General features: G+C 31.5%; 1 protein-coding gene across 2 annotated transcripts in view; it reads left to right on the forward strand.

Annotated features, from left to right (window-relative positions):
- LOC129951932 (uncharacterized) overlaps positions 1 to 27674 on the forward strand; it is a 151735-nt gene that overhangs the window by 47618 nt on the left and 76443 nt on the right. For both annotated transcript variants that reach the window (XM_056064299.1, XM_056064300.1), the window contains exons 4-5: positions 371 to 443; positions 5293 to 6020. In XM_056064299.1, the coding sequence (XP_055920274.1) occupies positions 371 to 443; positions 5293 to 6020 (801 nt within the window). The remainder of the gene's footprint in view (positions 1 to 370; positions 444 to 5292; positions 6021 to 27674) is intronic.

The raw sequence follows: 27674 nt of genomic DNA on the forward strand, positions 1-27674 counted from the left end.
GTGGGTCGCATCCCAGCCTCTTTTTTTTTTTTTTAATTTAAGGCAAAAATCCTATTGCAAAACCATACAAATATTTTTTTTCTTGTCAGACATACTTTTAACCTCAAAACTTTTTTTTTAAATACTGATTAGGGAAAATATACCAACGAGTAGAATACCGCAGTGACACAAAAAATAAATCACTAAGGAACGTCACGCGGTGGCAGCGGCGCGGCGGCTTTAAGACCCTCAGAGAACTTTGTCATCCTAACATAAATAATATGTTTTGTGCACACACAACACAACCATACATATATATAAAATATACATTCACTTATGCTTATGGATAACTTAATTTGTTTAAATTTACTTTTTCTTTTTCATTTTCCAGGTCGCACGAGAGGATCCTTGTGAAGTATGTTTATGTGTGGATGGTGAAATTTTCTGCTGGTGGAAAAAATGCGGTAAGAGTCAATAAATATTATTTAGTAAATACGTTTTACATACATACATATACATATTTATACACACGACTAAGCGAAAGCAATAAGTAAAAACATTTTTAAAAACAAGCACACATGTTTTACATACCTCTATTATTTCTTGAACAAGTACGAGTAATAGGTACCTATACCTAATTTCAAAGTAGGTACTTGAAATTTGTTTTGGCAGATGGCGTACAATTTAAGCTCCATTGATAAATTATACTTGTGTAATAAGTTCAGATTTGATCCAAGGGTAGGTTATAGGTATACAGAGACATACCTATCAAGTTAAAAACTTTTGTAAACAATTTTAGTAAGTTAAAATTGAAAAATTTCATTATTGAAACTTAATTAAAAGACGAGGAAAGCATTATCAGGAGGCCAGGAGCTGAAAGTCATACTTAATTACTTGGGGTACCTAGATTATGTATCTACACAGATGTATAAATAGATTTATTCAAACCTCACATTTTATGAGGTTGGTTTTAGTATTGATTTTATTTATATTTTAAATTGAAAACAAATTAGGCAAAAGATTTAATTATGTAAACAAATAAATTAGAAGTTTAAAAGAAATAAAAGTTTTAGTATTGATGAATGTTTTTTTTTATGCTAGTCGGTTTACTTGAAACTTATAACTAATATTAATTGTTGTTAATTTTGAGGTAATAAGAAAAAAAATTCAGTAATTATTTAGATAATATCTTAATGGTAAAGGATTATGTAATTTAAGGTTGCATTTCATATAACACAATATTTGGACAGGTATGACTTTTGAAGAAGTCATCCGTTGACATTACATAATCTCTTGGTTAGTCTTGCAAGTGTAAGGAATCAAAAGTAAGAGCGCCGCTTAAGATTAACTAAAAATGTTGCTTCTGAAGAACGCAAAATTTACAAAAATACACGTATGTGTATTTCCCTATGAACAGTGCACAAACGAAATTACCCGTATTTTGCATAAAAACTATTGATCTTAAGACTTTTAGAGTTTCAAAATTGAAACTCAAGCAAATCTATCAGCAGTTAAGTAGTCCTTAAAATACATCAAAATATTCGTCAAAAGATCATTTTTAGTGGATGAAGCCTATGTTCATCTCGAGGGCTAGATTAATAAAAGGCAGAATTGTTTACTTTTTCGCTCCGAATATGTCAAAATTTTTATTGAAAATCGTTCATCCTAAAGTGTAGTTTTTGAGTTGGTAGCGCGCCGCCGGCCGCAGCGGAGTGGTGCCCTAAATATGGAATTTATGAATATATCGACGACATACAGCCGCAAATGCTCAGAGCGCCAGCCGTATGGAAAATTGTATGATATGGCGTTGACGTTATTTGGCTGATAGCGGCTTTTATTGTGTCTTTACATAAATAAATAATAATAAACAATAAAATAAATACTGTACAAGGGCCAACAGAAAATATTAAGAGTGCCAATCACGGGCCAACACGAAATTTGACTTAGACGGGATAAGCATTAAATTTTGATATTTTAGGTGGTAACTAGACAAAAATAAATATATAACATGAAAAAGTTTGCTTTTGTGTTTAGGAGACTGATTGGACTAAACTTTTCAAAATCTCTGATTTTAATTTTTAATTGAAAATCGAATTAACTTAAAAAAAGTAAAAAATAATATTTTACTTTTCCTTTTATGTTCATAACTTATTTCTCCCAAGTAGTCACCCATCATGTTTTCATTGTATTGCCCTTGATAACGTTGTTCAAAATTCATGATGTCCTAATGAAAACGTTCTCTTTGCTCTTATGAATAAGCTCCCATGTTGTTTTTAAATTTATCTAAATGAGCATGCAGCATTATGCACTTTTAATGACTTTCTCCAGCCCATGACCTTAAAATTTGTCAGCATATCCTCAACTTATTTTTCGTAGTTTTAAGCTTTGTTATATTTCCTAACAATCCAGGCACTATTCAAACTTGATTATTGGTGACGATTGAGCAAACTTGGAAATTTTTCACTGGCAAAAATCTGTCTTATTTGCGAACCAACAAAAACCCCAGCTTTCACCTATGCTTCCTATAACTTCGGAAACAATTTTTTCAAGTATCCAAACGCTTCTGAAGTTTCATCCAGTTTTTTTTTTACAAAACTGTTTCATCAGCTCTAACTTAATATGCAAAGGCGGTATAAGTACTTTTTCGGCTTCAACACCAATAGGCTCACATTTAACGTTTTGTTTTCCGACACATAATTATTTTTAAGATGCATTGAGAGAGCGATTGGAAGAGACGGATATTTATTTCCGTTGAATTATAGTACAGCTTTCAAACTTTTTGAAAAGCTGTCAATGAATGCCAATTGCTTCGAACATACCTTTTATTACATTACAAAAACAAAGTCCATTTTTCTTTCCTGAAAAACGTTGAGAATATTTCATATCTAGTCCGCTATCCGTGATCTTAACATCATCAAGCAAGTTCCACTGTTTTAAGCGAGAGCCTAAAAGCTCTGCTTTATTTTTTGGCACATTTAAAATCATAATTAAGTCCTTAAAATCATCTATAATAATAAAATGGTGTTTTATCGGAATTACTTTTATTAGAACTAAGAGATGAGCTACTTTAACTTTACTGCGATAATTCTTTTGGTGGCTCAGATTAGTCGTGTCGATATTCGATAGACTTGGCATTTTTACCACTACGTCTTTTCTCGGATTCACAATGCAAAAGTAGCAGTCAGTGACATGGTCTTTTAGTTCTCTGCAGATCATTGGTATTGCAAATTTCATAGACCTTTTCTTACTTCGATACCAAACTGAGAATAAGGAAATAAAAATTAATATATCTATTATATTCGATTCATAGCTCAATTAAAAATTGCTTACCTTCCAAACATCTTTAACAATAACTACAAGCAACATGTGGAGCCCATGACTTGTCTTGATTCAACAGGACAGGACAGTCGAAATAGGCTTCGTTGGTTTCACAGAGAAAGTGAGATGTCTTTAGTTCGTATTTCACGTCTCGAACTTTATTAAATTGACAACATATGTAACACAACGTATCAGCATCATATTAACACTTTCGTGAAACCATTTTAAGTCTTTCTTGGCTTGTAAAAAACACCTGATCGTTGTCTGTGGTGTCTTTTATTAACACCAACTAAAGTGCGAAAGTCACCACAAAAGTAAGTGAACTGAAAAAAAGAAACACTGAGTTTAGTTTAACAATTTTAATAAAAATAATAATAATTCAACAATTAAGTAAAGTTAAACGAATATTAATTTTCAAATTAAAGAATCTGTTCGGTGAGACATCAGAAAATGAGAAAACCAGACCGAGTTCAAAAAGAATAAAAGTATGAATGGTTAGGAATTTTCAAATTTCAGTTTCTATCTGCACACTTTGGCAGTTTGGTTTCTTGTACAGTTTGAACTAAAAGTGTGTTCTGCTTTGGAATTTTCTAGTTCAGTTTTTTGTACACTTTGAAGATAAAAAGTTGAATATTGGAATTCGCCAAAAGGAGCGTGGCTGTCGTTAGAGTGTCACCACATGTTTATCACTCGAGCGCCATCTAGCAGAACTGTGGAAACGTAAATACCCCACTCTCATCGAGCGATCTTTTTGAAAGTTTTGAAATAGATTCGAATTTATAACAAAATTGAAAAACGAGTATTATTACTATAACCATCACAAAATCAACATTTATACCAAATAAAGGTATTTTCTTTTTGTTGTTGTGCATAATGAAAATCATAGCATAAACTTAAGGACAGTGAACGAACTTTTTTTGTAGAGCCGCGAATCAAAATTGTTGTACGTAGAGTCGTTGGAATAAGCGTTTTGAAGTATTTCAGGTTTTTCTAAAGTACATTTTTTCTAAATTTTGGTGGATTGGAATATTACCGAAGAATGGTGTGCCAAACAAATTTCCAGGTTGTGCTAACTTTCCCATTGTCAGACGTACTACAAAAACGACAAAAACATACCTACGAAACCAACACCGTTATTTTTGGACTAGACCTTCTTCCTAACCAGAATCCTTATGAAAAAATTGACACTGAATGCAAAAATCAAGTGGCGCAACAGTTTTAAGCCGAAAAAACATCTTAAATTATGCTTTAATATTTTGCGTAAAATTGTTGGCCTCTTCCATTCTTGGTATGACAGAATTGTTAACAGCTTCAAGAGTCACTAAGCTTTTGATGTGATATTTAAAAATGTATCATATTTCCTTAAGAACTATATCTTATTAAACTATTTTCTAAGTTTGAAGGTAATATACCTTTGTTCCATAAGCCTTAGAACTAAACCATTTATTTGTGCTGCAACTTTATCTATATTATTTTAAATCTGCAAAGTGATTGATCTACCATTCCAACCACATTTTTATAGGACTGTACTAAATTTAATGTGGTGTTTGAAGAGAACCATTCAGTTTATGCAAAAAAAAAATAATAAAGGATTTTTCCTAAAAACTACTTGTAAACTTGAAACTTTCATGCCTTGTGGCTTTCGCAGAAACTTATAAATATAACCAACATAGGTAGGTACTAGGTAGCTTTTATACAGTAGATTTTTCTAGCACACTATAATTTAAAGTCCTTTGTCTCACTCGTTTAACTTAAGTTGTAAAACTTATTTTCTATGTGAAATAAAATTTGAGTACCTAATAGAAAAAATAAATAAAACAAAGTAACAGCCTTCATACTTTAAGTCAAAAACTATTACAACCACTATACCTAGCCTAAATGTCAATTTAACGTTGCTTCATATTTTATTACTTGTTTTTTTTTTTGGATTATTAAATTTTATTTTACTTACTCAAGTATTTTCTTTGTTTTGCTTTTGTGTATTTCTCTTTGAAGGTAATCTTAAAAGAAGAAAATTCAAATTGGAAAAAAGTGCCAAACTTGGAAAACCCAAAAAGACCAAAACAATGGCAAGAATACACAAAGACCACCACCAACAACAACAACAGCAGCAGCAACTTCACTTGAAACAAAAGCAAAAACTCGATTACAAACTCAGGCAGCAAGAGCAACACAACAACAACAACAACAACCACCACCAACAACTTCAGCATCCGGCAATAAGAAATAAAATCCTCACCTTCCCGGAGAATCTGCCTTCGGTATTGTACTACGATTATAAGACCGAAGATCAACATCAGCACGAAGTCCACCATGGAACTCATCACATGAAACTACCAACATCGTCCTTGCTACCGACGACGACGACGATGAGGGTTGGGGTGGGTGATGTTGCCCACACCTCTGCTAATGGATTTGGTGTGGCCAAAAGCAATAGTAGGAATGAAAATGATGGTGAAGACGAAGCCGACACTGACGCTGACGACGACGACGATGCTGATGATGATGCATCATTATCAGCAGTTGGAGTGGCAGAACCTATAACAACTGAAATGAAATTCGCAGCAAAAAGTCATTCAACAGCACCAGCGGGGGCGGCGGTGGGGCTAGAGACGAGCAGCAAAAAAAATTCAATACAACAGACAACGGCCAGGATTTCAACTACAATAACAACAACAAAAACAAAAACAACGCTGGATGCAACAACGGAACCATTTTTCAACGTAAGTATATCTTTAATATCCTGATGAATGTTTGAATGTGCTATGCATTGTATATTCCCTCGATGATTTAGGCAGGATGTGCTGCTGCTGTTGCATATTCATAGGTAGATTCTCCATTTTACTCGCGTTGGGGTAGTGAACCAAATTATAAGCTTTCTATACACAAGTACCAACTATAGTAGTTTTGAAAGTTCAGGAGAGTGATAGGTAAAGTTTATGCGCAACTGTTCTCCATAAGTTTCAGTTGTCAGTTCCCTATAGTAACTAGACTAAAATATTTTATAAATATGTAACATACAGTATTAGCCACAGGTAATGAACATGGTATTGAATAAGAAAGGTTCATCATCTTATTGTTTATAATATATTATAACTATCTTACCCGTGTTGGAACTCCCTCAATCAAATGTTGTTTTCAAGTGAAGTTATTTAAAAATAAGTTTAAGTATGTCTCAAACTTTTTGTAGTTATTCTCAGTTTTCTTAGCTGTTTTTTAGGTTGTGAAAATGAACAAATTGTAGCTCTGATTATTTTTTTTCAAATAAATTTTCCTGATAGCCTGAGACTAAAATAGGCTACGTGGACACCTTTCAAGAGACCAAGCACCTTGCACCATTTATCCCCTTATTGGTTAGAATTGCGGCAGTGTGAGGTCAGAAAATTAACACTTACTAACTAAATAACACATATGATTTTAAATAAACATTTTTTTAAAATTCAGTTATTTCTTTCCTTTTGTAACACATTTTGAGTCACTGAAGCACCACCCGCCTCTCAGAAACGAACATAAAGCTTGAATACCTATTTGGTATTGATATTACTATATTTCATTTTTGACAGGGAAACGTTTGAAATCAATAAAAAAAGGATGTTTAAAAATCCAAATGCAAAATAAATGAGAAAGTTTAAATTCCTTATTTCAAATTAATAAAACACTTTAGTTTAAAATTTCTAATTGACGGTTTTTTATAAATCAAAAAAACAGACAAACAAATTTGTCACCTCGAAAATATTACGAATAAAAAACGTTTTTATTTCCAAAACATTTTTTTGCAACGAGGAATAACGTTTTTAATATTTGATAAAATTTTGAGAAAATCGAATTGCCAGTATTTTTAATAAAAAACATTGAATTTCGATTAAAATATTTTTTTTTCAAAAATTTGAGATTATGGCTTCCAATTTATTTAATCTTGTAAGAAATACTGTTGTCAAAATTGAGTATCATTCAATTGAAGTGACAGTTTTTTATATACAAATAAAAACTTAAAAAATAATTAACAATAGTAGGTAGGAATTGATTTTGGGCTTGAATATCTTTTCAAAACTTTGAAATTTGGGCTTACTAGATCTAATTTTATCTTATAAGAAACATTGTTTGCAAAATCGAAATGAATGTTTTTCAACAAAAATAAAAACCTAAAAAAACATTTCTAAAAGTTCGTAAAAATTGATTTTCGACTCAAATGTCTTTTCGAAACTTAAAAGTATTGGTTTGAAACTTATTTTATCTTACATAAAATATTGTTTTCGACATTGAGTGAATTTTTGATAAAAATCCAACAGTCTTTATTTTCATAAGAAAATAAAATCTAAAAAAAATACGAACATTTGTTAAAAATGATGTTCGGTTCTCGGTATCACTTGAACAATAAGAGAAGGTATTGATTTCAAATTAATTTCATTCCTCCAATTTGTATTTGTTTTTATAAGAAATAAAAACTTTTAGGAAATGGTACCAAAATTGGTTAACGACTCAAAATATCGTTAAATAAAATAGATTTTGAAATAAAAATATTTCATCATATGCAAAATATTGTTGGTTACTTTTAAATTTTTTAGAATAATTTAACTGATAACTTTTTTAACAAACCACGAAAACCCACAAACTTTTAAGTAAGACAAATCGACAGACGGAATGGGCAGTTGTCAGTGTGGATCGCATCCCAACCTCTGTTTTTTGTATAGACCTCATTGTATGTATTTAGACCTCAAACGACAGTGTCAAAGTTACATCCGAATTTTTACAAAGGTTAAGAGGAGCATAGAAAACAAACTTTAAATTGTATTTATGTAATATGCAAGAATTAAAAAAAATACGCATACGCCACAGTACAATTTATTTAATATAATAATTATATATAATGTTTACCTTTAAATATCGTAAAAATGGCAATCAGTTGAGGTACTGGCCGAGTGGAACCAACCAGCCTGAATAATCGCAGTGGTCGGACGTCTTAAACTTCAATTGAAGTGAAAAAATCACCTTAATATAACTTTGTTGAGCCCCTTTGTTAAGGTTTAATGATGCCACATTGGTTTTTGATGTGTCACAGATGCACGGATTTGCCGCAATAAAAATACGCCAAGTCAAGAATAATCAATGCTTAAATCACATGTTCTAAGGCTCAAGCTGAGAATCGAGAAGAAAGCTGATTGTTGTGGGCCCTCAATTTCTGAGTCAATTTGACCTTGTCAAAGAATAAAATGAAATATTTCCAAGATATTTTTTTGGGCTCAATGGCTTAGAACGTGAAAACTTAGATTACTTCGTATTGAAATATTTTGCATGGTAAAAATAAATGCTTATAATATTTTGTAGTCTTTTAATGTTCGATGTTCATTACACCTAATCTAAAAATTTAACTGCTTGGCACCATTTTCCTTCAAATCTATCACTTTCACGAAAAAAAGTGTTAAGATTTTTTTTGTGGTGAATTGCTATCGTTTTTTCAGTTATTTCGATAAAAGGCACCTCACCTCCTCTGACCAAATCTAATTTTTGTTAACTCCGCTCCACATCCAGAGGAGTTTTTAGAAAGTCTTTACGACCTTAAAATAAATCTCTCCACCGCGCGCCGTAAGACCATTATGTTCATCTATGAAATGTTCATAGACTTTACCTTTTCCTTGTAAAAACTGATTTGTTTGCGTATAGCCTTCCGATGATAAGGGAATCGTTGCACTTGATTTTGCTAGATATAAAAAATTGGATTATTCATTCAATGCTCAAAAACAAATTAAATGTATACCTACCAAGAACGTACTATGATAACTTTGACACATCGCTCGTGGTATATGAAACGAAAAACGAATAAAGTTTTGTTAACGTGTGTGATTCCATCAAAAGAGAGGCTAAAAAATAATTGGATTTCCAGTTTTAGTTTCGAGTACCTCTAGACTAAGAGTTTTGTGTATAGTTGGATGGATTAAATCTGTCTGCGTGTCCAAATAAAAAGCTCCTTTCAATTACGGACAACTTTAAATGAAACCTGAACGTGCGAAAAGAAATCACTGGGATTCCTGCTTCCTATATCCAAAATGATCCGATCGAACTAATGGAGCCTTGAAGGCAGCAAAGGCAAGGCGCGACGTAGTTACGAGGATATTGTCAGATAAATTTCTTTATTTCCTTTTATTATTGTTTTTGGAAATTTGGTCCTAGATTTATGAGTCTGATAAAAACAGAGGCTGAAGGCTAAATACCAACGAAAAGTCTTCTCTTGTGTGATGAAGAAGAGTGAAGGGAAAACTGTTGAATTCTCAAGATATTCGTTGTCAAGAGGAATTGTTTTTTTCTTTGTTTTTTTATTATGTACGGGAAATTGTTGCTCTTGGCTGAGAGATGGAATTTTTTTTCCTTGCTTGATTTTAGGTATGAAATCAAAAGCACGTCCAGCTATAACTTCAGCGGGAAACTATGTTTTTAGGGGAGAATTTTTGTTTTTCATGATGAGCATTTTGTCTGCGGGCTTTTCCTAATGTGTTTTCTTTTTTTTCTGGACTGTGTTTTGTTTCTTCTAGTTCATTGTACCTACTTTTAATGATAGATGCCATCATTTCTTTGTTCATTGGTCGAATTAGTTGAACAAGGAAATTCGAATGTATAAAGTTAAGAAAAAATAAACGACCCCTAGGATGGAATGTTTTAGATTGCCACCTCTAAAGCAATTTGTCTGCTTCTTTTCTTGCTTTTTTTTTATTTTACGACTAAGGGAGGATATTTGTTTTTTGTTTTGTATTGTTTTTTTAGGAGCTATTTTTACAGTGTGATATTTATTTTTGCACTTGTTCTATGTGATGGCCTTTAGCGGTTCAGCAGTTGGGGAAAATTAAATAGGTAGTTTTATTTGTGTTTTCTTTTTAGTGTCATCAAGACTCGTTTGGCTCATTTGCAGGAGGTCAAAGCAATGTAAAGTAGGTATTAATGATATGAAACGAAAATAGGTAAACTTAGGGTGTATTAAGACATTACGGAGCATCATTTAATAATCGAGTTTCAATTCGTTGGGAGTATGCTTTGTGTATATGGGTTGAGAATAAAACTTCTTTTGAATATAAGTTTGCATTTATTGGGGGTTGAGGTCTCGAATCATTGACATAGTCAGAAGGACACAAAGCAAGCAGTATTCAGTGAGTTTTCAGATACCATCAACTGTTGAGTGTTAAATATGTTTTTATTCTTAAACAAACATTTAACTGTATTTTAAAGTTTGTATGGCATGAATTATCCGTTTTGGGCTTAGATCTTTATGTAAACGAAGCATTTAAACGTTTTTAAATTAGGAGTTAGTGCAAGTCTTTTTAGAAACGGTTTTTTTTAAAAGGGTTTTATTTTAAATAGCCCGCTAGCAAATGTCCATTGTTCTTTGAAAAAGTTAAATAAGTCCAATTTGGTCTTAAATTCAAGGCTAACTTATTTTTGCGTTGAGGCCAAATTTTGAGGAATGTAAGTTAGGTGTAAAACCAGCTACTAAAAAATCATTGGCCTGAATAAATTACAAAAAATTTGTAAGACAAAGTTCGAAAAGGGTAACAACTTTGAGTTCCTATCGGCTGGCAATAGTCAAATTGGTGGAAAAATGTTAGCTGTTGGCAAAAGTTTATGAGAAACAAAACTATTATCATCACTTAAGAACAATTGAAAATATTTCTGCTTTTATCGATTTCTAGTCCATTTTTGGAATTAGGCGTTTTCCAAGTGAAATAACCGTATTTTGCACAAAGACTTAGACGAGAAATCAAGCAAAATTGTACCTTTGCTAATTGAGTTATTTAATTGCATCAGAATTATCCAGATTTTAATTGGAACATTAAAATAGTATTAAGAACGAAAGTTTAATTGTAAAGAATAGCAATTTCAAAAGAAGGTTTACTGCCCGTGTTTTTCTCGAAGATTTAATCACAATTGGCTATAAAGTGCAAATTTTGGGTAACCCTAAATATCTTGCGAACCAAAAACCCTAGAGACTTGAATTAAATTTTATATAATATATTGTAACGTGATATCAAAGAAGTATATGAAAAAAAAACAATTTAACGTTTTTTTTTATAAACCAAAAAATAAATGAAAAAAAATTGTCACCCCCAAATTTTACGACTAAAATATGATTTCATCTCCAAAACATACAATTTTGAGAAAAGTCGAATTGACAGTTTTTTTTATAAAAAATAAAAATATAAAAACAACATTACTCAAAGTTGGTAAAAATTGAATATCGATTCAAATATCTTTTCAAAAACTTGAAATTTAGGCTTCAAACTTATTTTATTTTATAAGAAATATTGTTTTCAACATTCTGAAAAATGTTGAGAAAAATCGAATTGACAGTTTTTTTTTTACAAAAAATTAAAAACCTAAAAAAAAATTAACAAAAGTTATTAAAATTGATTTTTGACTCAAATATCTTTTCAAAAATTTGAAATATCGGCTTCAAACTTATTTTATCTTATAAGAAATATTGTTTTCAACATTCGATAAAATTTTGAAAAAAATCGAATTGGCAGTTTTCTTACAAAAAATAAAACTCTAAAAAAAACAATACTAAAACATAGTAAAAATTTACTTTCAACTCAAATAGGTTTTCAAAAATTTAAAATATTGGCTTCAAACTTATTCTATTTCACAGAAAATATTGTTGTTAATATTTAGTTATTTGTATATAAAAATCCAAAAGTCCGTTTTTTCATAAAAAAATAAAATCTAAAAAAAATAGTAGGTACGCAAATTTGATAAAAATTGATACGAGTAAATATAGAAAAACTTTAAAGTAAGACAAATCGATAGACGTGATGGGAAGTTACAAGTTTTAGTCGCATCCCAGCCTCTTTTTTAATATTAAAATGAAACCCCTTTCAGAAAAAACCCTGTGCCATCTGATTGTGGCAATTTAAAGAAACTTGTCCAGATATGTTTCTCAGATTTTTGAAAATTTTCTCTAATAATCAAATTATTCTGCATTTCTCTTATTCGTTTTTGAACTGTGCGATGAAAAATAGGAGCGGGTAGCGGGTTTTGTTTTTAAAATTCTGCACTGCACACTTTTCTACATTATAAAAAATAATATTAGTTCATTTACAGTATTTTAAATAAATTTTTATGACACATACAGTATTTGCACATCAAAGCAAATCACAACAATTCTGAAATTGATGGTTAAAACGAGAAAGATGTACCCATGAGAAATGTTGTTGTTTGTAAGCAAACAGAAAATGTTGAGGCCTTCGAAATATCAATTCGCCTACCTGGGATGGTAAATGTGATTCAATTAGTTATTAACAAAAAATAGATGATTGTAATTGTCTTGTTATAATTGACAGTTTTATCGACATTTTGATTTATGGATAATTATATAAGATTTCAGAGAGTAACTTTAATGCTGCATAAAATATGAAATTAAATTAATTTCGTCTCATGAAAGTCCCACCACCAAGTTGTTGTGCTTACAAATGAGATCTGCCTTTAATCTAAAAGGGGGAAATCTGAAGAAAGTATGAGTATGAGTGGAATTCCTCTCTGCGATAGTAAATATCACTTTTTTGAATCATTTAATTTATTAGTGAATTTCAGTTTTCCATTGAAAAAGTGAAAGAAAATTAATTAATTATAATTCTTATTTATGTTTTTTTATAAGTGTTTGCCTGGAAATTAAATTAATCTTATGATAATCCTAATAAATTAAAATGCTTTTCATTTCAAAACATTTTTTTTAACTTCCCATAGAAAGTTATTGTAATTGTCGAATTGAAAAGTTTAACATTTATCGACGTTTCAAGGTCCCTTAAATCTAAATAAATGATTTTTAGAGAGATGTCTTTGCGTGTGTGTGTGTACGTCCGTATCTAAGGACCCAATAGAGATATCGATTTCAAATAAATTTGTTTATACAGATAATAATGTGGAAAGATGCAAAAAAGAAAAAAAAACTTTGGTTAATCCAAAATAAGAGACTTGAATTAAATTTAATATTTTATATATTATGAAAAAAAATAATGGTCACCTCGAATTTGTAACATAAACAAAATAATTTCTTTTTCCAAAATAATTTTTGTCAAGACGTTTCCGTTTTGAAAAAATAAAATCCTAAACAAAATTACTAACAGTTTGTAAAAACTGATTTTCGACCTAAATAGCTTTTCAAAAATAAACATATTCATAAAAATTAAAATCTACAAAAAATACAACACGCAATTGGTAAAAATTGATATTCTACTCTTGACAAATAGTGAATAAATGAAAGTATCGGCTTCAAAATTATTTCATTCTGTGCTTGTGCGTAGTCGTGCCATAAATTCAGTTACAAAACTTCAAGATCTTGTTGCTCAAAACATTTATTTGATATAAAACGGTTATCTTATTTTTCTAAATATTTATATTAGTAAGAAATACATAAATGCCAAATTGGTTTCAGTTTTCCTTCTGCTACCAAGGAGTGATACGCTAAAAATAATAGATTTGCAATAACTGCCTTACATTTGTACGCTAATAGTAGCAGTACGAGAACGAATACCACGAAAATCCCTTCGAAATAGAAAGATAATATTCATAGAATTGGATATATTTACCAGAATGCTGATTAAAGAGCATCAACTCAAAAAGGGCTATCGATGGTCTAGCCATAATTTGTTAACACCTTGATTCTAAAAATTTATCGTGCAAAAAATTTAAGGGTTTTTCCTGTGTCACGCAAGAAAAAGTTTAAAACAAAAACAGCGGTATAATTTATGAAGCAGTATCATATTAAACTTAAACTATTCGTGTGGTCAGTATTGGAGAACGTGTCTGAAAAACTTCTTACGGGAATTTTTTAACTCTAAAGATAGAGTAAGCAGTGGCAAAAATACCAATAGAAACAGAGCGTGCCAAAAAAGTTCTATAGCCACAACGTTTAAGGAATGGCATTGAAGCTGAGCACGGTAATTTTGGGTGAAATAATTTGTATATACCAACTAATAAAGGGTGATTTTTTTGAGGTTAGGATTTTCATGCATTAGTATTTGACAGATCACTCGGGATTTCAGACATGGTGTCAAAGAGAAAGATGCTCAGTATGCTTTGACATTTCATCATGAATAGACTTACTAACGAGCAACGCTTGCAAATCATTGAATTTTATTACCAAAATCAGTGTTCGGTTCGAAATGTGTTTCGCGCTTTACGTCCGATTTATGGTCTACATAATCGACCAAGTGAGCAAACAATTAATGCGATTGTGACCAAGTTTCGCACTCAGTTTACTTTATTGGACATTAAACCAACCACACGAATGCGTACAGTGCGTACAGAAGATAATATTGCGTCTGTTTCTGAGAGTGTTGCTGAAGACCGTGAAATGTCGATTCGTCGCCGTTCGCAGCAATTGGGTTTGTGTTATTCGACCACATGGAAGATTTTACGCAAAGATCTTGGTGTAAAACCGTATAAAATACAGCTCGTGCAAGAACTAAAGCCGAACGATCTGCCACAACGTCGAATTTTCAGTGAATGGGCCCTAGAAAAGTTGGCAGAAAATCCGCTTTTTTATCGACAAATTTCTGGTTGAATGGCTACGTAAATAAGCAAAATTGCCGCATTTGGAGTGAAGAGCAACCAGAAGCCGTTCAAGAACTGCCCATGCATCCCGAAAAATGCACTGTTTGGTGTGGTTTGTACGCTGGTGGAATCATTGGACCGTATTTTTTCAAAGATGCTGTTGGACGCAACGTTACGGTGAATGGCGATCGCTATCGTTCAATGATAACAAACTTTTTGTTGCCAAAAATGGAAGAACTGAACTTGGTTGACATGTGGTTTCAACAAGATGGCGCTACATGCCACACAGCTCGCGATTCTATGGCCATTTTGAGGGAAAACTTCGGAGAACAATTCATCTCAAGGAATGGACCGGTAAGTTGGCCACCAAGATCATGCGATTTGACGCCTTTAGACTATTTTTTGTGGGGCTACGTCAAGTCTAAAGTCTACACAAATAAGCCAGCAACTATTCCAGCTTTGGAAGACAACATTTCCGAAGAAATTCGGGCTATGCCGAAATGCTCGAAAAAGTTACCCAAAATTGGACTTTCCGAATGGACCACCCAAGACGCAGCCGCGGTCAACATTTAAATGAAATTATCTTCAAAAAGTAAATGTCATGGACGAATCTAAAGTTTCAAATAAAGAATCGATGAGATTTTGCAAATTGTATGCGTTTTTTTTTTTTTAAAAAGTTCTCAAGCTCTTAAAAAATCACCGTTTATTATGACCAAATAAATGAAACAACATTTAATAGAAAATATTATACAATTTTGTTCTTACGGCGTTTAATGCTTGTAACAGAACTTATGGCACGACTACGTATTTGTTTATATAAGAAATACAAATTCAAAAAATGCTACTAAAATTGGTAAAAATTGGCTTTCGACTAAAAATCTCGTTAAAGTTGTTGGTAATTTTTAGTTAATGTTTTAAAATTTTTAATTCAACTGACAACTTAAAAAAAAAACACACAAAAACCTACAAAAACAACAAACAATCGGTACGGAATGGTTTTTAGTCAAGCATAAAGAAATCAAAAAAGAAATTGACTTCAAATTATTTACCTCACATAAAATGTTGTTATGTTTTAAGAAAAGAAAAATCGATTGACGGGATGGAAATTTATCAGTATGGGTCGCATCCCAGACTCTTTTTAAAAATTACTATTAAATCAAAGAAATAATAGTTTTTTTGTATGACGATTTTTTCATTGATCCGCTAGTTTTTATATCCATTTGTAAACATTATTAAATATTAAATTATTATTTCAAATTTATTTTATTAATAATCATTTATTGTTCTAGGAATAAGTTATGTGAATGTAGTTTGTTAATTGCAGCAATTGTACCTCTGAAAAAATCAACTACTATATTCCATTTAAAATATTCCATTGCAATTTTCTATCGAAAACCTTGGGAATTCAGAACAAAATTCATCGTTTGATAAATGGTAATGAGATGAAACTTCAAATGAACTTGAAAAGCGCTAACTGAAGACCACGACAAAATAGAGATTTTTTGTGCTTATTAAAGTTTCGCTGGATCTCGTCTCGGGCAATTCTCATGAAAACAATTTTAAGGTTATTTAAAAAAGAAAACATGAGTAGATGAGCATCACCTTTCTTGGAATTTAGCTGTATTTTTAGTTCATCGCTTCTGGCTAGTAAAAGTAGCTAGATTTATTCTGCTTAGTCACCCCTTTAACAAAGTATGCCACGGTTTTCTCCCGGCCAAAAGAAAATACTTAGAAAATTCAATTTATTTTTTTCTTCTGAAGCTTTCTCCTATAAACCCATAACTCAGCTATATTTTGTTGTTATGGTTATAATCTTTATCTGTCTTTTCAGAACAAAAAATACATATTTTCAAGCTACTCGTAAACGAAACGAGAAAAAAATACAAAAACTTTTCAGATAGCATCTCTATTCTACAGATGGCATGTTAAACTATGAACTAACTTTTTGAAACATTTTCGTAAGTATTTAGGAACTAGAGAAGAAAAGAAAAAACATTATATTCTTATGAATGTTATAACAACATCTCCTCAAAGAAACTAACAAAAATATTAAAGAAATTTTTGAGTGGTATTTTTATTTTCATCAGGGTTTAGTATGTTACTACACCGTAAAACCGCACTCGTAAGAGGATTAGAAAAGAACGAAAACAAAAGGTCATAAAAGTTCCTACGTAGCATACCTATGCGTGATCTCATTCGAAATGTCATGAAATAACTTCTTAAAAGCTTGTGTGATATGATGATATTGCTTATTTAACAAAAGATAATCCGTTCTTTTGGGGGAGATTCATAAGTTTATAAGTTATTTTAGTTTCTGCTTTAATGTTAAAGTTGTTTCGAAGACTCGATATGCATAAGATACCTATATACCTATACTCACAGTAGAGACCAAAACATACCTTGTTAGCATATTATATTCATAAATGTGGAATATATACATACATATTTGCCTCCTTAGAGGTGATAAGTGGATTAAACTTTAGCTTTGCACATATAGAAAGAAGGTATCATGATTAATTTCCATGGGGTTATCATTTAAGAAAGTTTTGACAGGATGCAGAGGATGTATTGTTCAAGACAAATTTAAACTCTTTAATAAGTTTTAACTATATAATAGCCAGATTGAAAAGTTTGAATTGGGGCAATATATAATCTTCAATTTGACTTGCGGTGCATTGCAAGGCCGTAGCTATAGTTAATATATTTTCTTGGGATGTGATCTTAGGAAAAAAAATACATTTTTTCTAACAAAAATGTAGGCCAAGGATTATACACAGTATCAAAAGTATCAGATGGACCAATCATAATACTTCGTTCATGCTACTTTGTATTAACAAAATATTTTAAGGCCCATTTCTTTATTAACTTCCCATAGGAAGTTATTGTAATGGGTCCGGTTTGTCAAATTGAAAATTTTGACATTTCTCGACGTTTCAAGGTCCCTAGAGTCGAAATAAAAGATTTTTAGAAAGATGTCTGTGCGTGCGTGTGTACGTACGTTCGCGACATTTTTTTAGTCCTCCATAGCTTAAGAACCAGAAAAGATATCGACTTCAAATAAATTTTGTTATACAGATAATAAGGCAGAAATATGCAAAAAGGGCTCTCAAGAAAATTGCGTGGGTGTTTTTTTTTACCATAGCAGTTTGGAAAAAGGTGAAAATTTTGGTTAACCGCAAATATCTTACGAACAAAATACGCTAGAGACTTGAATTAAATTTGATATAATATATTAGAACGTGATACCAAACAGGTATATTTTTTGAAAAAAATTAATATAACGTTTTTTTTATAAATCAATAAAACTGAAAAAAAAAAAAATTGTCACCTCCAAAATTTTACGACTGAAATATGATTTCATCTCTAAAACAATGTATTGCAACGAAAAATAATGTTTTTGGCATCTGATAAAATTTTGAGAAAAATCGAATAGACAGTTTTTTTTTTATAAAAAATAAAAATCTAAAAAAAACATTACTCAAAGTTCGTAAAAATTGAACATCGATTCAAATATCTTTTCAAAAACTTGAAATTTAGGCTTCAAGCTTATTTTATCTTATAAGAAATATTGTTTTCAACATAAGGACAAATTTTAAGCAGAATCAAATTGACAGTTTTTTTTACAAAACATAAAAACCTTAATGTATAAAAGTTGATTTTCGACTCAAATATCTTTTCAAAACTTTGAGATATTGGCTTTAATTTACTTTTACCTTTCAAAAAATCTTGTTGTCAACATTCAGTCAAAGTTTGATAAAAAACTGATTGTCAGTTTTTTTACAAAAAATTCAAAAACCGAAAAAAAAAATTAACAAAAGTTGGTTAAAAATGATTTTTGACTCAAATATCTTTTAAAAACTTTAAGATAATAGCTTGTAACTAATTTTTTCTTATAAGAAATATTGTTTTTAACATTAGGACAAATTTTGAGAAAAATCAAATTAACAGTCTTTTTACAAAAAATAAAAACCTTAAAAAAATGTATAAAAGTTGGTAAAAATTGATTTTCGACTCAAATGTCTCTTCAAAATTTTAAATATTGGGTTCAAACTAATTTCATATTATAAGAAATATTGTTTTCAACATTTGGTAAAATTTCTAAAAAATTCGAATTGACAGTTTTTTTTTACAAAAAATAAAACTAAAGAAAAAAAAACAATACTAAAACTTGGTAAAAATTTACTTTCGGCTCAAATAGCTTTTCAAAAATTAAAAATATTGGCTTCAAACTTATTTTATTTCACAGAAAATATTGTTTTCAATTTTCAGTAATTTTTATATAAAAATCCAACAGTCCGGTTTTTCATAAAAAATAAAATCTACAAAAAATATACGAGTACATACAGACAAACTTTTAAGCAAGACAAATCGACAGACGGGATGGGAAGTTATCAGTGTGGGTCGCATCCCAGCCTCCTTTTAAGTTTTATATTGCGGTGAGAAAACAGGTCCATTTTCTAAAAATCCTATTGAGATAAAGGGTGATTTTTTTGAGGTTAGGATTTTCATGCATTAGTATTTGACAGACCACGCGGGATTCCAGACATGGTGTCAAAGAGAAAGATGCTCAGTATGCTTTGACATTTCATCATGAATAGACTTACTAACGAGCAACGCTTGCAAATCATTGAATTTTATTACCAAAATCAGTGTTCGGGTCGAAATGTGTTTCGCGCTTTACGTCCGATTTATGGTCTACATAATCGACCAAGTGAGCAAACAATTAATGCGATTGTGACCAAGTTTCGCACTCAGTTTACTTTATTGGACATTAAACCAACCACACGAATGCGTACAAAAGAGAATATTGCGTCTGTTTCTGAGAGTGTTGCTGAAGACCGTGAAATGTCGATTCGTCGCCGTTCGCAGCAATTGGGTTTGTGTTATTCGGCCACATGGAAGATTGTACGCAAAGATCTTGGTGTAAAACCGTATAAAATACAGCTCGTGCAAGAGCTGAAGCCGAACGATCTGCCACAACGTCGAATTTTCAGTGAATGGGCCCTAGAAAAGTTGGCAGAAAATCCGCTTTTATATCGACAAATTTTTTTCAGCGATGAGGCTCATTTCTGGTTGAATGGCTACGTAAAAAAGCAAAATTGCCGCATTTGGAGTGAAGAGCAACCAGAAGCCGTTCAAGAACTGCCCATGCATCCAGAAAAATGCACTGATTGGTGTGGTTTGTACGCTGGTGGAATCATTGGACCGTATTTTTTCAAAGATGCTGTTGGACGCAACGTTACGGTGAATGGCGATCGCTATCGTTCAATGCTAACAAACTTTTTGTTGCCAAAAATGGAAGAACTGAACTTGGTTGACATGTGGTTTCAACAAGATGGCGCTACATACCACACAGCCCGCGATTCTATGGCCATTTTGAGGGAAAACTTCGGAGAACAATTCATCTCAAGGAATGGACCGGTAAGTTGGCCACCAAGATCATGCGATTTGACGCCCTTAGACTATTTTTTGTAAGGCTACGTCAAGTCTTAAGTCTACACAAATAAGCCAGCAACTATTCCAGCTTTGGAAGACAACATTTCCGAAGAAATTCGGGCTATTCCGGCCGAAATGCTCGAAAAAGTTACCCAAAATTGGACTTTCCGAATGGACCAGCTAAGACGCAGCCGCGGTCATCATTTAAATGAAATTATCTTCAAAAAGTAAATGTCATGGACGAATCTAAAGTTTCAAATAAAGAATCGATGAGATTTTGCAAATTTTATGTCACAAGCCTTTTATTTTAATTTGCTAATAAAAGCTTGAATGGAAAATTTGAATTGATATTTTTAAATCTCGTGTCTTGTTCGGACTAATTATTATCTAATAAAAAAATTATTTTATTTGGAATTAAATTTAAATTTTTAAATGGCAAGTTGATAAAGCACGTTAACGGGTAAGATATATGATTTATTTCAAGTCATTGTGAATGATGTTTACATGCATGAAATTTTCAGTTTAAATACCTACCTTCAGGTACATACATACATAGAGTGTCTGACATCATTTCAGAAAAAAACCCTAATTGGTTGTTATTTATTAAAGTAAAATGATAGAAATAAAAAAAGAACATTGAGAATTTCGAGAACTAAAGAGATTTTAACTCTTTTAAGTGAAAAAGGCTTGTGCTTTGAGAAATAATTGGTATTAAGACACCTTATTATGTTTTTACTTGAGACATATAGGAACTGCTCGTAGTAGAGTTGCCAGTGGACGGTTCCTTAACCGATTTTTCCTACAGAGCTTATCATTAAACCTTAAATTGTTAATTTTTGTCTTCTTTTTATTTGTTAAATAGTTTATTAGGTATTGTTAAAATATAAAACAATAATGTTTTACCGCAAAATAATATTATTTATAGTTTTTATGAAAAAAACTCATATTTTCCAATATTCGGCCTTTTAGACCCTAATTTCGACAACCTTGATTCCTATACTCGGCCCCTTCAATAAAAAGGAAAATTACTTACAAATTCAATAGTTTTATGTTCATCTCTTGCAACAAAAAACAACATTTTTTCATTATTATTTATATTAGAAATGAATTTTAAAAAAATTGCAAGTGGCACAAATGAAATCCTCTTTTTTAGCATCCACAAAAGGCATTGCTCATAAAGGAGTACATTTTTAATGAAACCTCGAATAGCAGTTGTCACAGCCGAGGTTTTTCCTCCCCTTGTCCTCAGGACATCTTCATCGTAGACTTGGCATTTTGGGACATTTTTTTACGGATGTTTTTTGGTTTTTGTTTTTTTTCTGTCCTTTTCGTCTGGCGATCAAGCTTCCGCTTCTTAATTTCTGCGGATTTTTGCAGCTTCAAGTGTTCTTTATTTTTTTGAAACATTTTCCAAGCCACAGATGACATCGACATCGGTGGTTTGTCACTGTTTTGAATATTACTCTCTGATTTAAGGATAGGCTTCGGATATAACACGTGTTTTCCAAATGGGGTCTTTCTTTCTGAAGTTGAATCTATTGAAAAGCAAAAACAATAAAACTTATATCTAAACTTGAAAATATTTAAGAATCTTACCAACTTTTCCCACAACCTCGAAACAAATTTGTTGGAATAAAATTTCATCTGTAGCATTTAAATCTGTAATTTCATCCCTATCCTCTTCAATTAAAGTGTTTAAATTCGGTTGTTCTAGAACTATACAAGTACTTTATTATGTTACAAGATCAAATGGAAAATATAAGCTACCTGTGAAACTAAGCCGACTTGGCGAGGTACTGTCAATACTTCTGATGCTTAAATTCACAAGATGGTAATGTAATTTCAAGCGTATCTGGGTCCGAAGGAACTTTTAATAATTCGCCGTTAACATAAACTTCGTAAGTGCCTTAATTATCAACATAGTCTAGGCTGACCGTATTCACAGAACTAAACATGTTATTCTCCCTCTTTTGCGTTTGTTGAGCTTGTTTTATTATATTTAAAAAAATGTTTTGATCAATATTGTTCATTTTCAATGCATCTTTTATCGAAGTTACTTCTCTGATTGCTTCCAAATAACTTTCATCGGAAATGGTTTGGAAACATCGGCGCCATTGTCAGCCTGGCCAACCATCTCCAAAGTGTTTTAAACGCATTTGGAGTAGTCCACAGCGGTTGGATTAAATGAGTAGAGCCCGCATTTTTTGAACGCGTTTTGTAATATCGTAGTCCTGTCTTTGCACTGGAGGACCCTGCCCAAAACTTCACAAAAGTTATCTTTCTTTATAGAATCCTGGAATTGTTCCTGCTGAATTCGCACACAACGTTTCAAAAAACGATTTTAGGCCTTTAAGCGCACCCACATCGGCTGCTTGCATTATGCGTGTAGTATTGGAAGGGAGAGCGTATAAAATGATTTTGTTTGAACTGCAAAAATCGCTGAGTTTTATGGACATATTTGATTTATGTCAATCGACAAGAAATAAAACTGGTAGTTTGATTTTTTGTTCTATCAACCAAGGGTAGAGCCCCTCCTTTACAAATTGGAGGAATGTTTCGTTTCGCATCCAACCACTTTCAGTTTTCCCAAAAACCCAATCAGTTTGTGCGGCTTCGATTGTTTTCAACCCTGCAGGTGACCTTTTATAAGGAAAAATGACCATGGGAGGAAGCGTTTTTCCACATGCAGAAAAAGTTAAGAGAACTGTCAGGGTCTCTTTCTCAATTCTTGATTTGACTTGGTAAAAGTTTCCCGTTTTTGAAGCTAGACTAAAACCAGTCTCATCGCTATTCAACATTCGTTTTTGATCTTGCAGGATTTCTCCACGTTTTCATTTCTTAAACAAACTTCGAGCTCTCGAAACCACTTTCGGAAATCCTGCTCAGTTATTGCAGCCCGAGATTTTCAAATTGATTCAGGGCTACGAATACTTAAAGAAGGATGGTGCTTTAAGAATGTGTAGTACCATTTCTTTTCTGGCTTTTTTTCTTTAAATGGAGTTTTCCTAGAGTTATAAGCCAATTAACAAGTTTGGTCTCTACTTGAAATGACAGAACAGTAGTTGGACCTTTTTTGCAGGGCTTATACTTCTAGGAATAGAAAACCTCCTAACAGCTTCTCTTATGACAATTTTATTTACCCTAATCTCGAATAAAGCTTCGGTCAAATCTTTTTCCGTGCAAGGGGCTGTACGGTTCTCTTGATGATTTCATTTTCTATATTTCTTTCTTGAGTATACCGAAATATGTTTTAAATATTTTAATACGTATATAAATAAATGTACTACAATAGGTAAATATTTTATAAAACATAATAACCTATACTTAAATTGACTTATATTTGTCTTTCTGGTTTCTTCTGTTTGAAAAGGGGCCGAAATAAGGAAAAATAAGTGTTCGGCCACCTAGTATCTTTATTGTAAAACGGTGGCCGAATACTGGTACTTTGTAAAACACTCTTATATCTGCTCAGGGAGCCTTATGACAACCCTACATTCATTTTGTGTCATTTACGGAAAAAAAGTAATAATCGAATTGAAAATGTTGACGTTTTTCGACTTTTAAAGGTTCATAGAATCTAAATCAAAGATTCTTAGAGGGATGTCTGTGAGTGGACATATCTTAGGGATACTATTTTTCGTAGTCCATAACTCAAGAACCAGTTTAGATATCAAATTCAAATAAACTTTGTTGTACATATAATAAAAAGGCAAGATTCAGAAGGGACTTTCAAGAAAAAAGGGGACACTTTTGGTTGACCCACGAACCATTAACGTTAGAGACTTCAGTAAAATTTTGTATCAAAATATTTGACGAACCACTTCGAATATTTTACGAGCAAAAAATGATTTTACCTCAAAATAACTTGTGCAACGAAGAATAACATTGTCGACATCTTGTAAATTCTCAAAAATTGGAATAACGATTTTTGTTTCAAAAATAAAGATCTAAGAATGGTGTTCACAAAAGCAGATTTTGAAATCTTTTATTCCTTACTTTAAGTTAATTTTTTAAGTTTTTAATTTTTGTTTAAAACTTCCCATTAAAGGTAATTGTAATCAGTCCGATTTGTCGCCACATTTTCCACTTAACCTACAAAAAACTGTTAAAAATTGATTTTCGTTTTAATAATCTTGAGAACAAATATTAAATATTCAATACACAAATTATATATAAAATCTTATAAAATTTGAATTATTTTTGACTAAAAAATATTGGTAACAAGAAATAATATATTGTCTCCAAATTCGAAATTTGGTTACTAATATTTTATATTTTTAGAAAAACTCAATTGACAGTAAAATACAAATTTAAAACAAAAACGTACTAAAAAGTACTGAAAATTAAGTTTAATATCTTAAGAGCAAGAAAGATAGGTTCTGACTTAAAAGTTTTTTCATGCAACTTCTTAAATACATATATCTGACAGAAAACACAAAAACCTCCAATTCTCTTCTTCTTTTCTTTCAATGTCTTTAAATTAAGAAAAATTACTTGTTACACAATTTCAAAATTTTCAGGGGGCACTAATGGGAAGTTATCAGTGTGGGTCGCATTCCAGACTCTTAGATTGTAAAATCAATTCAAAAAAATTTCAAGCTTACTAAGAAATATTACAATTGAAATGTAAAACACAACTGTTACAACATTAATTCCAATTCCCAAACTTTGAATCAAGTCTACATTATTTATTATTCAAACCTAACAGAGTATACTTTTGAAAACTAAAGTTTATTTAAAAATTTGACACAATTCTTCTTCATTTCCATAAATGTGTCAATATTTTCCAAAAAGGTAGTTAAATTTCAATTATATATATTTTTGTTTATAAAAGTCAAATACGTTAAATTAGAAACTTTCGTTTTACCTTTTTCCTCACCCTTTTTACCCCTCTTCTTCTTCACCCCAATAAGAATGAATAATTTTTCTTCAGGTTCAAATTACAGAATATTATTTCTTAACAAAAATATAAATATAAAAGAAAGAAAAAAACACCTTTGTACCACTATTCCTTTCATTATGCAAATGGAGACTGGACAAAGCTTTAACTTGTGTTTTTGTGTTGAGTTTTCACTTTACTTTAAAAAATCTCCATCATGCCATGAATAAATAAATAAAAATGAAATTAAAACAAACAAAATATGAACTGAACTTTCTAAAAATAAAGGTTTCCTTCCCCTTCATTTGAATCAGAACTTGGATATCCCTTTACGTCTTTGATATTAATATAGGTAGCTATGTGTGTAAAAGGTACTAGCTGAAATACATAGAGCACTACAAATTTTAAGAAAAAAAGAAAAAAATTAATGGAAAAATCCATATTTAAATTAGAAAAGCAAAGCAACAAGAATATTTTCCGCTTCAAGTCATTTAGCTATGAGCAGACTTGTGTTAATAATTTTTTGAAAGAAAACTCTCGTTTATTGATGTGTTTTGTTTTTATTTTCATTTCTTTTTTGTAAATTGGTCTTGTGCAACAAATGCTTTCCTTTTTCTTAGAAACTGAAAATATATTTTATTTTAATGGTAATTTATAATTAAAATAATGTTTTCTACAGTACAGGTATGCATTAATGGCACAGACACTATTTTATGATTATCGTTATTAAGACTAACTTAAATTCCCTCAACTGCATAAGCTGTATGAATTTTTGGCATATTGGCAGTGCATTGAAAAGGGGATTATGATATGATGGAATCTCTTGTGGCTTATGTGTTAATTAATATAGATTTATGGGTGATTTTCAGTAGTCTAAAACTTAAACCCCAGGGTATAAATGCGTTTCATAAGGGATGCTTTGAGTATAAGTAAATTCTACGAAAAAAACGCAACTGCTTTCCATAATAAAATCGTCATATTAAACATTCTCTGATGCATCGTTATTCTTCATAAAAATGATTGTTGAATTTTATTTAAAATACATTAGCATTTTTAAAATAATACATTTTTAATATTTATTTTAACAAAGTTAATTTAAGTAATGGTTTAGCTCAGAAGTACTCCACACTCGTACATTAACATCCCTTTTCCTGTTTTTGAAGTGTGACTGTAAGACTTGTTAGTGGAAAACATCCTTGCCATGTTTTACATCCCGTCCATGCTTAAATAATTTTCCGATTTCTGACAGTTATTTGTAAAAGTGTTTTTCATTATAGAGTTTTATTTAGAAAAAAACAACTATTTGAGAAGCTGTCACATTTGAAGCTGATATTTTTTGAGATTTGACAAGTGAAAACTACGCCATTAATAAAAAACGAGACGAACTTTTCTTCAAGGCTTGTCGAAGCGTGAAGCATTGAAAAAAAGTTATCTGACCATGTCTTATTAATCGAAGGGGTAATCCCAATTGGCAACCAGGATCCTAAAGTTTAAATCTTTAGACTTCCTTTTTGTTATTTTTTTACATCAAAATTAAGTAGTTTAACCCTCTATTTTAACATCGATGGTAGAAAATCTACGGAAAATGTATTTAATAATAAGCCTACACTGTAAATAAAAACTGACCATATGAATTCTAGATAAGAGATTTTTAAAGAGAACACTTATCCTTATAAATTTCTGTATTACTGAAGAAGGTTTTTGATTCACTATTTACGTTGAAGTTAGCTAAAGCTAGACACCATTGAGCTAAATAGTTTTAGCTGGAAAATTCTAGCTAATGATTTATGTTGTAAGTATTAGTTCGAATAGACGGAAAAGCAAAACAGTTTTATTTTTTTAAACTTTGGTATGTAGTCTCTTGAAATTTCAAGAAATATTATTTCAAAGGATAAAGTCACATATTTAATTATTAGATTATTTAAGAACATTGTTGTCCAGGAAGATATGGTTTAACTATTTAAATTAGACGACTCCCAATGTAGAAAAGCATTCCAAGATTATCACACTTTTCTATAGATACCATATTTAAGAGCTAAATAACAATATTTTGGAGGGTTTTTGGAGAGATTTCACGCGTTAAAGTTAAGGTGGCGCTACAGTCCGGGGCGGACCTGGGCCCAACCAAAATGCGTCTCCAGCCAGTTCGGTCCCTAGTTAACTGTCTCCAGTTTCGCACGCCAAGTTGGTTGAGGTCCTCTCCCACCTGGGTGCGCCACCTGAGTCGTGGTCTTCCTCTACGGCGCCGCCGTCCCTCGGGATTGGATTCGAAGACCTTCCGGGCTGGAGCGTTGATGTCCATCCGCTCTAAATGACCTAGCCATCTTAGTAATATCTTCTGCTCCATTCGCCGTCTATGCGTACGGGACCAAAACTCACCCGAAGAATTTTTCTCTCGAAGCATCCTAACACGCTCTCATCTTTCTTTGACAGGGTCCAGGTCTTAGCGCCATAAATGAGAACCGGGATGATGAGTGTCTTATAGATGGTGATTTTAGATGCTCGAGAGAGGACTTTACTTCTCAAT

The sequence above is a fragment of the Eupeodes corollae genome, chromosome 3 (assembly GCF_945859685.1).
Source record: "Eupeodes corollae chromosome 3, idEupCoro1.1, whole genome shotgun sequence".
NCBI lineage: Eukaryota > Metazoa > Arthropoda > Insecta > Diptera > Syrphidae > Eupeodes > Eupeodes corollae.